This window comes from Gobius niger, assembly GCF_951799975.1.
Source record: "Gobius niger genome assembly, chromosome: 1".
Lineage (NCBI taxonomy): Eukaryota > Metazoa > Chordata > Actinopteri > Gobiiformes > Gobiidae > Gobius > Gobius niger.
The window spans coordinates 40,591,738-40,608,144 of record NC_136852.1 but is presented as its reverse complement, the minus strand read 5'-3'; the positions used below and the strand labels follow the sequence as shown (position 1 = coordinate 40,608,144).

Here is a 16,407-nt window from a genome sequence, read left to right as displayed (position 1 = left end):
AACATCTAAGCCAGGCTGATCCACACTTACCTCAGTCTGTCGTTTTGAAGAGTTCCATGACGAGGTTTCCGTTGTTTTCCGCAGAACGGTCAGACCTGCAGAGACGGAGAGGCCTACTGCTACAACGGGAAATGTCAGACGTACGACGGACAGTGTCAGGCCATTTTCGGACCCAGTGAGTGGCTCCTGAACGCACCGTGACTCTCTTCAAGATCGGATCAGGTCCCGGATTCCACCTTTTCTCTGTTGTTTTTCAGAAGCTAAAGCTGCTCCTGAAATCTGCTTCAAAGACGTCAACAGTAAAGGAGATCGCTTCGGAAACTGCGGATACCTCAACTATGGCTACAAGAAGTGTGAGAGCAGGTACTAGTACTGCATATGTATATATTGCAACAGTACAGGAAATGTAAAAAAACGCAATTCTTGATTTAGCATTTTCCTTTTAAAATCCAAAATGTAATGAACGCAGAAGTAAACGGACCATTGTTGATGACCATATTTGACCATATTTCATTCATATCAGTGTTATTACACAGTGATGAAATTAGAAAACAGACACATTATGATAATCTGTATTTTTGCAAAATGACAAGGAGTAAAAATGTTCCTAGTTAATTGATATTTGTATCTAATTTGTAATGGAATGGCAAATGTGATGCAAGTCGTGTTTCACATACACAGCCCTTCCACAGATTGTTAGAGACTAGAAGGTCTTGGCTTTCAAATGAGCTCTCACACTGGAATATAGGCTGTAAGCTCTCTAGTCAATACGCTTTGAGATTTGGATATAAATAATTGCTAACCCTAAGCTGGTAGAGCTTGTATCACTTTTAGGATTTTGTTATATTTATGTATTTATCTGTCGTAAAAAAAAAAAGTGTGTTTGGGGCCCCAGTCCTTCTGCTGCCTGTGTCAGCTCCGCCCCTGCTCCTGCTCTTGTCTGTAGCTGCACCTCGCACTGAGGAGAAGACACAGGCTCCAGACAACAGTATAGAACCTACTTTCTGTTTTTGTTTCTTCTATAATGAGCCGATTCAGAGGAACTAAGACCCATCGCGGCGCTGTGCATGTGATCCCTTTAACTTTTCACTACCAAAACTCTGGCTTCTTTAATTTGGATATTAACTCATTGACTGCCAATGACGTCTATAGATGTCAATTGAAATCCGAATGTCGACTGCCAATGACGTCATTTGGGTTTTTCAATGGGAACAGCTGCAGCAAAGCCTTCAGCATGTCTGGTGTTAAAGGGGGGGTATTATGCAAAATCGACTTTTTCAAGCTTTACATCATGTTATTAAGTCATTCCCTCATTAAAAACATGCCTGAAGTGTTGCCTTAGCACATTCACGTATTTTCGAGTAATCTGTAAAAACTCCAATGGCAGCCATTTTAGGGATAAAACGCCTGATTCCTTCAGGAAACGCCCTCGACCTCCAGTAACCTTTCGTCACCAGCCGAGTAACCAACCACTGCTCCTCAGCAGAACCCCCTCCCCGCAGTGTCTAGCCCTAAGATGTAAACAGAGTCATCATGGAGGATTAGCTTCATGTGTTGTGAACCGGAGCCACAGCAGACTTTTACAAAGACACACATCAGTGTTTCTGTTACCGAAACACCCAGGATTAAAACCGGTGACAAGAACACTTATTTCAGTGTCTGGTTCTGCGCTGGGCCTTGATGATGCACAGAGCCTCCGGAGAAAGCTAATGCTAAGCTAAACCCCGAGTCATCACGTGAAAACGAGAAATATGCACACATGAAGTCAATAAAACCACCACATACATAAAGAACCGTTTAACAATGATCACACACGGAGCCAGGCTTGTTGATTTGGAAGTTTATTGCTCACATTTCATCTACAATGGGTCATAGCCGAGTGGCTTTCTCCCGGAGCTAACAAGCTAGCCGCGACAAGCTAACGGGAAAATTCACTGAATACAAGCAGCATATTATGCATTGAAAACGTCACTAAAACAGGCAACTGCTTGAAGCAGCCTTTATGATGATGACACACGGAGCCTGGCTTGTTGATTTTGTAGTTTATTGCTCACATTTCATCTACAGTGAGTCGTAGCCGAGTGGTTTTCTCCCGGAGCTAAGGCACTATTAGCCACGACAAGCTAACAACCTTCACCTTCACAACATTCATTGAAAACAGGCAGCATATTATGCACAAATAACGTCAATAAAGCAGGCAACTACTTGAAGCAGCCTTTACGATGATCACACAATGAGCCTGGCTTTACACATTTGTGGTTTATTGCAGACTTTTCATCAACAATGAGCTGTAGTCGATTATAACAAGCTAACGTGGTAACCTCGAAAAACCACTGTCCACCTGCACAGATAATGTCCGTCTTTGAATCGTATGGGCTCCTGCAGATCCTGGTGTCGTCCATGGGGGTATAGTTAGAGATCCATAGGGCATGGCAGATGCAAAGAGAGAGCCTCCAAACAGCAGTTATTTTTCAGGCAAGAGCCCCGTCCAAGCGTCCGGTGTGGAAGGTTCGTCTCCAAATAATATCCTGTGTGGCCATTGTTCACAAAGTGATAAACAGTAGCTCCTTTCCAACAATAAAAATTAAAATGCACCGATCGTAGTTTCAATACAGTTGAGACAACGAGCGCAGTGTTGTTGTGATGCCACAGACAGCGTGTGGAGGGGGCGTGTCGGAAAGGGTCAGAGGTTCTTAAAGAGACAGGGGCCTATTTCAAGTCTTTCGCTACCGCCATTTTGAAAGAGCAATTTTAGACAAGGCAGTTCCTCTAATTTACTGCATTTACAGACCAACAGAAGGTTTCGTCATCATTGTAGTGTGCTATAGACTGGTGCTATGTGGCTGAAAAAAGCATAATACCCCCTCTTTAAAATCTTAGTTGTGCTGCCTAATGCTGCCACCTAGTGACTCAATAAAAGAACTACAAGTTATTTTGTTGAGTCACTAGGTGCCAGCATTGCTCTTTCGGTTTCTAAGCTTTTTGGTCAGAAAACAGCATTTTTGGTGATTTCACCTATTTTCTATGGACGATTACTAAAGAATGGAAAGAGGTACAAACATTTTTTTTATATGAAAGAAGAGAGTCTAATATTTCTTTTGGTCGTGTTGACATACATTTTCTGTGGGTCTTGAACAGTGTTAATTTCGTTGACTAAAATATTTAGTCTTAATTTTAGTCAAAGTGATATTTTTGACGACTAAAATTGGACTAAAACTAAATTAAAAGTTTTTCATGAGACTAAAACTATGACTAAAATGTCCAGATATTTTAGTCGACTGAAATAAGACTAAATAAAAATGAAAGGGAGAGACTAAAATCATGCAAACTTCTATTGACCGTCTGAAAGAGCCTCATATCATGTAAATTCTCTGCCAAAGGATCAGCTCTGAGCTTTGTTCATGTGGAGCAGCTCCATGAAGCAGAAGAACAAGATTAAATATGATTATAATGAATATTATCAATATAAGTCGACAAAATTTGGCTTAATTTTAGTCGACTAAATTTACTTGCAATTTTAGTCGACTAAAAACTAGACTAAAATTGAAGATTTTTTTTTGGACTAAAACTAGACTAAAATCGAATTACATTTTCGTCAAAAGACTAAAACTAAAACTAAATTAAAATATGTTGTCAAAATTAACACTGGTCTTGAAAAAACTGTCAAAATCCTGAAAAACCTCTGGCAGTGGGGAGCTCTCTGATTTGAAAATGACTGGCAGTCATTGAGTTAAACTGTAAATGTGAGGGCAATAACATGTGAGTGGATACAGTTAACCCTTCCTGTTTATCTTCCCCAAACGTGGTTGGGAGACAGAGGGGGAGGTCCATCTTCTCCAGGACCGGCAGGTTACCTCCCGGGTTTAACTACCTTAACTTCTCGCTCAGGTTGATAGCGTTCAAAAACAGAGGCACTGCTGTTACCTGCCCCGGGTGCCGCCTCCGTCTGTTCCCAGGTCATAACATAACATCACAGGAGCTGCTAACTAACCATGTTGCCTTCACAGACACGCTCTCTGTGGGAAGCTGCAATGCTCGAACGTCCAGTCCACCACGGTGTTCGGGATCGAGCCCTCCATCATCTCCACGCCCATCGGAGGGACCAAGTGCTTTGGCGTGGACTTCAGGCTCGGCTCGGACGTGCCGGACCCGGGGATGGTCCAGGAGGGAACACGCTGCGGCGAGGACAAGGTGAGACGGGACCGGGTTCTCCCCGGTTCGACCCGGCTCTGAGCCTCTCACTCACGCCTCTCTGTGTCCAGGTCTGCATGAACTCCGAGTGCCGAGGCGCAGACATCCTCGGCTACGACTGCGACGTCCAGAGCAAGTGCCACGGACACGGGGTCAGACTTTCACCACGACGCAGTTATATCAAAGTCATAGTATCATATTTACATGCCCCGTTCCCTCCTCTCTCTGGGCTCAGGTCTGCAACAGTAACAAGAACTGCCACTGCGAGTCGGGGTGGGCGCCGCCGTTCTGCGAGTTCAAAGGTTACGGCGGCAGCGTGGAAAGTGGCCCCACGTGGAACGGTGAGGAGCTGCGTGTGACGGAGCCAGAGCAAAGGTTTATGTCTGTGTCCGTTTGCAGATAAAGACACGTCGGTGCGGGACGGCCTGCTTGTCTTCTTCTTCCTGGTGCTGCCGCTGCTGGCTCTGGGCGCGTTTGTTTTCCTGCGCAGAAACGAGCTGCTGAGACGGGTGGGGCTCGGGCGGAGGAAGCGGGCGCAGGGATACACGTGAGTCACAGTGCACTTCGACAAAACACGGACTTACCCTGTCACAGTGATTCATTAGGTCTTCTAGTAAAGGATGCTGTTTTGTTCTTAAAGCCAGACCTTGCTGTTGATTTCGTACCTGACAGTTTCTAATACAACTGTAGCCTTCCTTAGAGGATGTCACATGGTGTGGCTGTGACATGTCTGCTCAGATTATTTAAACAGTTTTGGCACTGTCTTCCTGCTTGTAGTCGCAGGCTCAGCGCCATGTGCAGTCCGACTTCTTCAGAACCAGAAATACACACATTTAAGCGCCACTGTAATGCTATCGAGACACATGTCTGCTCTGACTTTATTCAGTGACAATAATTAAAAAGAGGTGAAGCTAAGCCGCATGTTTACGAAAGGACCAGTCTTTTCAGAGCCATGTTTGCACATGTCGCAGCGTGAGCAGATAAACAGTGGATTTTAAAGGATAACTCGCCTGATGAGCACTTTTATAATTAGAAAGCACAAATAAACCAGGAGCAACCGCTGTTTAGACATTGCTAGCAGCAGAGCTAAAGTTAGCATTTGACCTGTTGAACAAAAACAACATCATACTGTAGAAAGGTTCCCTGCTATCACTGATCCATGGGGCAAAAAGATAACATCCCAAGGCTTTTATCATCGCAACAACTTTACCATTATTTCCCCCAGAGCCGAGCTGAGACGAAAAGGCTCCACAGCTGCGTACATGTGTCAGGAGCAACAATGGACATGCGTAGGCGAGGAGTGAGGGGACAGATAGTACAGACTGCAGAGCAAGGACGAGCCAAATTATCCAAAAATAATTTTCTGTCAGTTGAAAGAATGATTATGTTTTGTTTGTTAATAGTCAGACATAAAGAAAGTTGAACTAATTAACTGCTGACGAACTAATGACTGAGACGGTGCTTTTATCTTGCCGTGCTGGCAAAACCAGATGTTGTTTCCTGGGCGGCGAGGTTACCGTTACCAGAGTCAATTCCTTAAGGTTTTTACAGATTTTGTCAATAATAACTTGTTCAGGGGTTCCCAAAGTGGGAACACATTTTCAATTCTAACATTGAATTTGATGTGGTTTTGATTGAAGGAGTTGTTGGACCAATGATTTTGGGGGTGTGGTCCAAAATTTGTGAACCTCTGCTTGATGATGCCAGATTTTTACTCAAAAGATTTTTACTGAAAAAAAAGTGACTGATATCTCTAAATGCATTTGTTTTATGCCTTTTCTCTGGCATTGTAACTTTAAAACAGAAAGCTCAAATCAAATCTAAGTCTGTTTTCCTTTTGTGTCCAGCGGCGACGGAGGAGCAGCAACGACAGCTGCCAATCAGAGCAGAGGCCCTCCCCCCAGAGCCCCGCCTCCCGCCGTCACCCGCGGCAATAACGACATCGTCCGGAACGATGTAAGTTTGCGCTAAATTTAAATGACATACTTTTCAGTACCAGCCCCGTGGAGCTCCATCAGTGTTTGATCAGACTCAGTGTTTGATCCGACTCCGTCAGTGTTTGATCGGACTCCGTGAGAGTTTGATCCTGAACACTCCTCGCTCCATAACGTCTGCTCCTTTATTTCTGCTCCTTTTCTAATCCCTGACTCTGTTTCCTCCTGCAGTACCAGACTCAGCTGTTGCAGTCCGCTCAGGTAACTGTGACCCACATGACCGTTCCACCGCTGTGTCCCTGTTCTCCAGACACTGAGCCTGTTGTTCTGTTTTAATTGTTTTTCTGAAGGTTGTGGAGACGAACAGAAGTGCTCCGTCCCACTCCAGACCTCCTCCTCCTCCGCTGTAAGACTCTCCTCACACTCAACACTGATCTGTGTTTGGTTTGGGCCATGTTGGGGTCATTAGATAATGATTTACACTATTGTATTTGGTCTAATTTTAACAGACTTCCTTGTCTTTCATTGAAGCTCAAATGTTCTGCTCTGGGACAATCATGGAAGTTGTTCCTCGATTCCTTTAGTGTCGATTTAGTATCGACGGATCAAACTGTACTGCAGACCCTGTGCTTTGCTTTAGTGTTAAAAAGTCTAAATTACTCTTTCTGTTTCATAGGAAGCCCAAACCATCCGCCGCCGCCGCTCAGCCGCTGGTGCCTCTACGCCCCGCCCCCCCGCCGCCCGTCTAACCAATCAGGACCTGGCGTCTTCTACTGTTCAGCCAATCAGGAAGTGTTTTCAGGAGCGACCCGCCTCCTTCTGCTTAACCAATGTGGACGCAGCACTGAGGATTCGAAGCTCCATCCCCGGGGCTATTTTAAACCTGGACGTGTTTCTGAATCCGTCCAATCGTGGAGCCTGCTGATTGGCGGCTTTTGGAGGGGGCGGGGTTTTATTTCACTGTTACAGAATGTATCTCTCTGCGCTGCTGGGACACACCGTCTCTTTAAAAAGTTATGCACCATGTGACTGACCGTATGACAGACCACTGACCATGTGACTGACCATGTCTGACCATGTGACTGACCATGTGACTGACCATGTGACCCGCTCTCTGCAGGGAATAACCACTTTAGTCTGATTGATCTCTTCCTGAAGGCCGGGGTTTGTTCGAAACGAGCTGCTCCTTTGATGGAGACGCTGCAGGTGATGCAGCGAGAAACTTTTAGTTTAGAAATATCAATTTCAAACTGTTGCTGATATATAAAGGAAATTATGTTTTTGTATCAAATTATTACAATTATATTTATAAAAATGCCAAAATTCTTGATATTTTCAGCTACAAAATCTTAATAATGGACATTTCCAGGTTTAAATGTGTGCTTTTATTTTGTGAAGTATTGGCAGAGGTGGAAGAGTCGCCCAAATATTTATTTAAGTAAATGTCAAAAAGTACTTGGAGAAAATGTTACTTGAGTTACTGTTTCAGCGTAAAAGCCTTATTTACATTCTGTTATGACATAAAGTATGTGAAAATTGTAATATTTTTAATGGAAGCACCATAAAAACACACACAGAGAAATCATTATGAAGAATTTAGGCACAAAACACAAAACTTTTTACTCGTCAAAATAAAGATTTTTCAATATTTTTTTATTTTACTCAAGTATGAGTACAGACACTTCATTAGAATATTACTCAAGTGAAAGTAAGAAGTACTGTATGAAAAAAAACTACTTGCAAAAGTGTAAAAATGTACTTGGGTACTTCCCTCCCCTGCATATTCGTTCCAAATATTTGTTCAGAGGGATTTTAGATCTTCTTTAGTTTTGAAACAAACTAGTCCAAAACTGACAAGTGCAGATTTTAAAATAAGTGAAAACATCTCCTTATATTTTGGTTAAAAGCTCAATAAAACCGTCAGGAATTCGATCTGTAAAAATGAAAAATAATCTTCTAAATGTTGAGTGTGAGCCTGTACAGTGTGGAGTCTGTAGGAGCGACTAAAGTGCAGATGTTGCTAAAGAGTGAAATGAAAACGTCAGAGAAAAAACCGAAGGAACATTGGAACGAGGGAGTTTCTGCGACGGCTACAGGCGGTAGTTTCCTGTGGAGCTTGTTTCGAACAAACCCATTGTTTTCACCATGAGGCCACTGTGGTTTCCCCAGAGAGAGGTGCAAGGGCTTCTGGGAAACATAGGCTATAGACTTTAAACCAGTGCAGCTGCGCGTTTATTCTTCATCGAGAAGAAAACTTGTTTATAAAAGTAAATCCTAGTGACACACGCTTCTAAACGATCGGTACGTCCACTTCCCCCATAAAACACGCTGACTGCTAAATGCTAAATGCTAGCTGCTAACGGCTAGCTGCACTGTGAGCCGCTGAGACCCTTCACTCTGCACTGAACGAAGCCACTTTGCGCTGGTCGGACCTGGGGTTTTGCACAGAACTAGACGACTAAAAGTTTGAATAAATATAGGGCTAAACTCGTGCCAAAAGCGGTGATTAAAGCGTTGACCCGCATCAGCGTTTTTCCCGGAACCAGAGGAGAGACGGCTGAGGGAAACTGCTGTCACTGAAGCTGTGCAGATCTTAAAATAAGCTCCAAACAAGTCAATACTTAGGGCGTTATCTCACAAAGCAGGTGTGATATCGCGAGTGCAGGCTGGATAACGGTGGCTCAGCGCGGTGGCTGAGCTGTTAGCGTCTCGCCTCACAGCAAGAAGGTCTCGGGTTTGATTCCCGGACTGTGTGTGGACTGTCTCTCCCCATGTCTGGACGGGCTTCCTCCAGCAGGTGATACTGACTCCACATCTGGAGCTGGTACCGGCTCTACCGTCACCCACTGCTCCTGACGGATCGCCCAGCGGCATCGATGAGTCAATTGCAGATACGAATTTCCCTGCGAGTCAATAAAGTTCACTTTAACCTTATTTATAAAGAATAATGGCTATTTGTAGCAGCCTTGTCTATTGCTATTTCCACCTGCTATAGGAACTCAAAGCGCTTTACATCAAGGAACCGCTCACTCACCCGCCAGTGTAGGCAGACACTTGGAGGCAAGTGGCTGAACAGGAGTGAGCGCCTGCTGGACTCCAACCGCCAACCCTCCGGTCACAAGACGACCGGCTCTGCTGTCTGTGCCACTGCCGGCCCGATAGTAGTTATTAGGAAACACTCCCCGAGTCTATATAGATACAGACGGCATCTCTGGAATCGCCCATATAAGGTCATGTTTGAAAACAGTTAAGGGGGGGAAACAATTTTGAGAAAAACTTTCTCTAATTATTCCAAAACTACTTTAACAAATGCTGAATTATGAATATAGTTTCTACTAAATAAAGATACAAAAACACGGAGAGGAGCAAAGTGGTTCAACAGCCCATAAATACATTTAAAAAAACGGAGAATGCTAACATGATGCTACATGTTATGAATGCATCGTGCTAATGCTAACGCTAGCTAGCGCCTGCTATGACTGCCGTTTTTTCATTTCTACTGAACAGTCTGCTGTGATAAAATATCCACATGGAGCTGATTTACACTGGACTTTGTTTGTATGAGATAAATAAGCAATATATCACCAGAAAACGGCTTAAAAAGAGTGAAAAATTGTGTTTCCCAGAAGATTCTATTTTCCCCCTCGGTGAGGCCACGCCCCCTTCTATGACGAGATGCCGTCTGTATCTATCGTGACTGTTATCGGGTTGTTCATATCCTTTAGGTGTTTCTAATGTTTATTCAACAATGATGTGGAGAAAGTGCAGCATTTTACATGACTTATTCATTATGTAAAATGTTATTTAGGGCGCGGCTTGTCGTAGTAGCGAGTCCCAGCGTCAAACCGGCAGAAAATCACTCAATCATCACCTGAGTTTATTAAACATGATTAAATATTACAGCCGTGTTTTACAGCAACAAAAGTATTAGAGCATTTCTGGTGCTACTAAAAAGTATTTAAGTTCTGCAGCGCTAAAGCAGCTCAGAGGCCGAGAAAGAATCATACTTTACTTAAAATAAAGGCAAAAGGTAAAGTTGTTTATTTACATTTTGGTTTTGTTTTCCTGACTTGGGGGGGGGGGGGGTATTTCAGGATCTGCACTTCGATTCGTGACAACAGAGAAATAAACCGATCCCTTTAACAAACCAGCAAATTCCATCGCAGCGAAACATCGGATACTTTGAACTTTGTGCAAAACGAGTCGCGGCGTTCGGACCCGCGCGACTCAGGCTCGCGCCGACTCAAACCTGTGTCTCCTTTTTCTATGTAACCAATGATTTTCTATGGACTTCAATATGTGCGCTTTGTGACGAGGGGGAGACGGAGGAGGACGAGGAGGAAGAAGAGACAGAGAAATTTAAACGATATATTTAATGAAACTGTTGCAATGAACTGTAATAAAGGTCCATAGGAATGTGTTAAAATGTGTGTGTTCCTTTTTGAACGCTCCTTTGATGTCAGAACTCGTACTGAGCTGTTTTTTTCTAAAGTAGATGCGTTTCATGATGTAATATAAGCCAGTGGTTCCTAACCTGGGATTGCACGGGGGGCCAAAAGTCACATCCTAAATTATATTATGATGTGACCCTAAATGACCCACAAACACTGCTGCTTATCAGTCTGAGTATTGAGAATCGGAAACTTGCTGCATAAAACATCGCGTGTCCCAGCTCGCTTCACACACAAAGTCCAACTCTTGACCCCATTGAGGATCTCTGGCCACATGTCCATTCTGGAAGAGCACAGAGGGGCCACTGGCTCTAGGGCCGCCGGTCTGGCCTCTCACTTTACCTTACCCTTACCCCCGGGCGAAACCGAGCTTTACCCAAATCTAAAAGCTTAAAAGAAAAGCATCCTAAAACAAAAATGTGCTGGAAAAGCAACAAAAAAGTGACAAAAACACAACAAAATGTGACGAAAATTATAAGACAATGTCTTCCTCATGCTCCTATTCAGCATTGAAGACTTTGCTGTTGCTGTTGTTGTTATTATTGTGTCTGTAATAACGCCATGGCTGAATAAAACATTTGAACTGAACTGAACTGAAAATGGAAAAAAAAAAAAAAATCTAAAACAATATTAATAATAATAAAAAAATAAAAAAACGTGACGACAAAGCAATAAAAAAAAGCGGTGGAAAAAACAACAAAAACATGACCAAAAACCCCTGAAAAACAAGAGACGAAAACACAACGAAAAAGTGACGAAAACAGGCCAAAAAGCCACAAAAAAGTCCCGAAAAAGCAGCAAAAAGCAACAAAAACAAACAACAACAAACAAAAATGGAGCGACAACGTGACAAAAAGTTCCCATCACTTTTCTAGATGTTAGCTTTCAAATGAGGCGTTACAGTGTTGCTCTCCAGTCAAGAAGCTTTTAGATTTGGGTAAAGCCGAACTGGAGAAAATGCTCTCGGTTAAGGCGGGGGGTAAGATTGTGGAAGTGTCGCATTTACGCTAATTTGGGCCAGGCTGACCAGAGTCCAGGGCTGTTTGTCAGTCCCAGTCCGCCCCTGCTGGAATGTGCTGGAGAAGGGAGGGGCCTTTTGAACCCCAAGAGGTCCAAGCTCCCACCATCTACAACATCGCAGATTTTCGGACATAACTTTGGAAACTACACAGCTTTCAAACGACCCCTCCCTGATTCTCGGGTGCAAAAATTCAATCTTGCCAAAGGCGCCAAATTGGTTAAGGATAAGACAGGGCGCAGTGGTCACACTCTCCCATCATCAATACAAATGTAACTCAGGATCTTTGGATGTTGCAGAAGTTTATGATAAAACAAAGTCACAGAGAATGAGTTGGAATCAAAGCTGAAGTCGCAACAACAGAATGTTATCACAATGAATAAAACACTTTTAAAAGGGCAAAGATGTATATCAATCATTATTCTAACGTTTTTTATCAAATGAAAACGTTTAAAGAATAAAGAAATTGATGTTAAAGGTTTATTTCAACTGGTTTAATTGCATAAAGAGAATCAGAGTCGGTTTTATTGCCTTTTGTTAGGTTCAAAAACGATAGGTGCAAACGTGCAACATGAAACTTGGTAGAGATCAATAGTAAAGTAAACATTTTAAAACCATCAAACTGTAAGGGAATGCATAAAATATGATTAAGTAACAATTTAACACAAGAGCGTGAATGGACGTTCTGAACCTTTTTGACTTATCTTCTGGTTATGGCTCCATCTAGTGGCGAAAGAACGGCTCCTGGAGACTATTTTCACAGGGGCATATTTTCGCTTTTTGTACTTTAAAGTTTACCAGAATATGTTAAGTAATAAATAATAATATGGTAAATAATAAATGTTAAGTTTTGATCACGGAAATTAAATTGATGGTTTGAAAATATTCCTTCCGCGTGACGTTGACTACCTGTCGTTCCTTAACTCCACCACCAGATGGCGCCATAGACCATGACAAATCATAAAATACAAATAAATCGATAAATGTTTTTCTTTCATAGTAAAGACTTTGCTACTACTTTACGAAAAAGGGTAAAATATATTATTCAGTCCTAAATTAAGTATAGTATGAAGCATAAATTATATATATATATATATGCTTTTTTATTTGATTAACTTCAGACTAGGCGTTTTCTGAGGCCTGTAGAAGTGGCTGGACCCCTGACCCCCGGCCTATCCTGAATTCGAAGCCCAGGTTGAAGACGCCTCAAGCGGCCTGATGTCGCCAGCCCCTTCGATAGCTCAGTTGGTAGAGCGGAGGACTGTAGCGGTGAAGCTGATATCCTTAGGTCGCTGGTTCAAATCCGGCTCGAAGGAGGTAATACCTTTTCTTATCTGAAGTGTTAGGAACGTATTTATTTTTGACCCGCGGCGTGGCTAATTGGAGCTAATAATGCTAACAATGCTAACAATGCTAAAGCGGATGGTTAGCGCAGCAGGTGGTTAGCCAGCTCGAGGTGCTCTTTATGACTTGTTCAGTATTTCTGTACAGAACCAGACTTTTATCAGAAAACACATTAGCCTCTAGATAAATGTTTAGACTATATTTCAATCGATTGTCTAATTACATTAATTGTTACGGGTTTACGCACATGGCAATTAGCCGCTGTTAGCCGCTTTATCGGTGCTAAATGAACCTAGAATACGGTTTAAGGTCTATACATTTTGAGGGTGAGGTGTAGTAAGACAGAATATATTCCGGTTTTTACATTGGGGTCTGGATTCTAGACTGGCATTTTATTTATATACTTTTATTTATATACTTTATAATCGTTTTAATTACATCCGGGCGTTGTCTTTTTAGCATTAGCATTCCAGGTGTGGTTAGCAAATTAGCATTCTCCGTGTTAGTTTGGGATGAATAATGTACAAATAACGGGTTTATTTGGTCACAATTGTTCGGAAATGTGTTTAGTTTGTAAAATATATTCGGTAGTGTGTACTGGCGGCTTCTAGACAAAGGAATTTATTTCTAATTTTTTCAAGCATTTTAACTAGTTAGGTGGCATTAGCAGCGTCACTGGCGCAATCTTGACAACAGGTTTCGTTTCCTGTTTATAACTGACGTCACGGGTCAGAGGTGCATGTCGGGGGATTAGCTCAGATGGTAGAGCGCTCGCTTAGCATGCGAGAGGTAGCGGGATCGATGCCCGCATCCTCCAAACTTATTGTGTCTTTATATTCTCCACTTTTTTGGTTTATTTTGTTTGTGCTGTGGTAAAGAGAAAAGCAGCTTCATTCAGAATATAACTGTTAAAATGGTTTAGCGCTCGCAGCAGTATTTTTTTTATAAGCAATAGAAACATTGAATTTACTTTATTATCCCCAAAACTCAGGGGTTAGCCAACTGTAAAACATATTCTCATACAGAAATGTATGGCTTGAAATACCAAGCTGTATGGTACTTAATGCAGTAAGTGCCATTCACATGGGAAATCTAACTTTATATCGATCACCAGAGGTGGGTAGCACGCAGTTACATTTACTAAAGTACAAGTGCTTTTAAAGAAACTGTATATCATTCTGTATTTTTTACTTTTACTTGAGTAATATTGTAATGAAGTATCTTTATTCTTATCCTACATTAGTAAAAAAAAAAGAAGAAAAAAAAAGAAAAGTTACTTGTGTCGCTGTGAGTAAATTTTAAAGTTACAAAAAGCTTCAGGTTGACATATAAGCTCGGAGTCGAGGATTTGGTCAGAAGCAAAAGCCCGAACTTAGATCAAAATCATTTTTGACCCCACTAGTGATACAAAAACTGCAATTTCTTAAAATGTATGAAACAATAATAAAAAATGCAAATGGCCTCATGTCACAAACATGTTTTATGAGTAATACCTGGAATATGAACATACTACAACTTTTCATTTTAAAGATTTTGAAGAATAACTTTTTGACCCCACGTGGGTCACAAGGGTTAAGGATGATCCACGGGGCGCGTTCTAGGGAACAAACAAATACATTTTAAGTCCAAATTACTACAATTTTCTTATAGTAATCTGTGTCCACACTTTTAAAGCTGGTCTTAATGTTTGTACTATTTTATTTACAGTCAACATCCTTAAAATTCTAACCCCGGGAGGAGAAGTACCAGCCCTGGAGAAGAGGGATCTCCCCTGTGTCTCCCAACCACGGTCAGGGAAGAGAAGCAGGAAAGATCAAAAAATAATTTGGGTCGGGTACAATATTTTATTTTTATTTTTTTGCGGCTACCTATGAAAGGTAAATCTGAAACTTTTCATCATCTTCTGTTTTCTGTGTGGCTTCATATTGTTATTGTGTTTCATGTTTGAGTCTTTGAAGTCAGTGGCTGCAGTAGGAGTGTTTTTGTTGTCCAGTACTATATGGGTGATGTAGCTTTAATTAATTAGCTGTTGGTGATGTCACTTCCTGTTGTTTCCACCTCTGGCCTTGGCTGCGTCCGAAACGAGCAGATTGGTAAGAGCTCTTACGCCAAACCGGATGTGCGTCAGCGTCCGCCATGACAAGATGCCTCTGAATTGGTCTGTCAGTTAGGAAGGAGTTAGGAAAAGGAGCCTTGATGCTAACTATCATAGCCACTTTAGCATAGGGACCTCTGGTGCTAACTAACCGGTGATTAGGAGCTATGTGCCCTCGAGTGATTCATGCGCAACCACTGTTGATTGACAGGTGCACATTTAATAATAAAAATAATAATAATACAAAAATAATATTCTGCACAAGCCAAACTTTATAAAAGTGACAAAATACATATTGTCGTCCCCACAGCTCAGTCACATGTCAGTGTTAAAGAGGAAACTCAGTAAACGGATTAAATGCTTTTGTTTTCATTTAGTAGAAACTTAAGCCACATGGATCATTTGCTGCTGTAGCTTTAAGAAACAGCTGTTGAGATAAAAAAAAAAAACACTAAAGGGAAATGTTTGGATCATTTGGATTTATTTTTCTCCTTAAATGTCTTTGTTTGGACACTATGTTGTTGTTGGACACTGTACAGTAGGGGGCGACATGCACTTTTGTTTGGCCTCACTCCACCAATAACAGCTGTTGGTGATGTCACTTCCCCTTCCCCTGTTCAAGGACGGACGGATTGTTCAAAATGCTGCTGAGGGTCTAGTTCACTAACTGCATAGATCTAACAGTTGACCCCATGAAAGGTTAAGGAGTTAGTTGCTAGTGTTAGTGCTTAGAGGATATAATTTGATGGTTTCAGACACAGCCCCTATCTCGTCACAAGGGTTAGGAGCTATGACCTGGACATGGAGCTATGTATTTGAGGAATTCAGACACAACCTTGGTCCGGGTATTTGGATGCAAGGTGACACAAGGGGGCGCCCTTCGAACCATCTCAGTATAAAGGGAATTTACAGTGGTATGCAAAAGCATATACATATTCAGGATTTTCCTTTATAAATCATTGGTTGTCTGGAAAGTAAATTTCAGTTAAATATATCATATATTTTCTCGTCAGTGCAGCACCGTTGAAACTGAGAGCTTAAATCTCTGAGACAGGTTTCTGTATCCTTCCCCTAAACCATGATGTTGAATAGTCATTGTTTTCAGGTTATCTGTGAGTTCCCATGTTGCCACTCTTCAGAGAAGATGCAAAGAGGAGAAAATGTATGCAGGATATGCACAGTTCACTTTATTCCATATCGCTTTATTAAATTCACTTTATTGTACATCACTCAACACAAAAGCAGAACTGCAGCCTATTACAAAATGAGATTGTTTACATTCAGAACAATGAAGCACATCTTTGTATGGTTTAGCATTCAAAGCTACAGGTGAACATTAGTCAAAGCCAGATGTTTTCGCTACACTCAGAGTAG

The 16,407-nt window shown here is 42.0% G+C and overlaps 1 protein-coding gene across 1 annotated transcript in view; it reads left to right on the top strand.

The window, feature by feature from the left end:
* Positions 1-6,903, top strand: part of LOC306971303 (disintegrin and metalloproteinase domain-containing protein 9-like) — a 40,436-nt gene extending 33,533 nt beyond the window's left edge. The window contains exons 15-24 of the mRNA XM_079567542.1: positions 85-175; positions 258-363; positions 4,008-4,191; positions 4,263-4,343; positions 4,427-4,532; positions 4,591-4,738; positions 6,039-6,147; positions 6,357-6,386; positions 6,476-6,531; positions 6,802-6,903. Of these exons, the coding sequence (XP_079423668.1) occupies positions 85-175; positions 258-363; positions 4,008-4,191; positions 4,263-4,343; positions 4,427-4,532; positions 4,591-4,738; positions 6,039-6,147; positions 6,357-6,386; positions 6,476-6,531; positions 6,802-6,874 (984 nt within the window). The 3' untranslated portion in view covers positions 6,875-6,903. The remainder of the gene's footprint in view (positions 1-84; positions 176-257; positions 364-4,007; positions 4,192-4,262; positions 4,344-4,426; positions 4,533-4,590; positions 4,739-6,038; positions 6,148-6,356; positions 6,387-6,475; positions 6,532-6,801) is intronic.
* Positions 6,904-16,407: the final 9,504 nt, after the last annotated feature.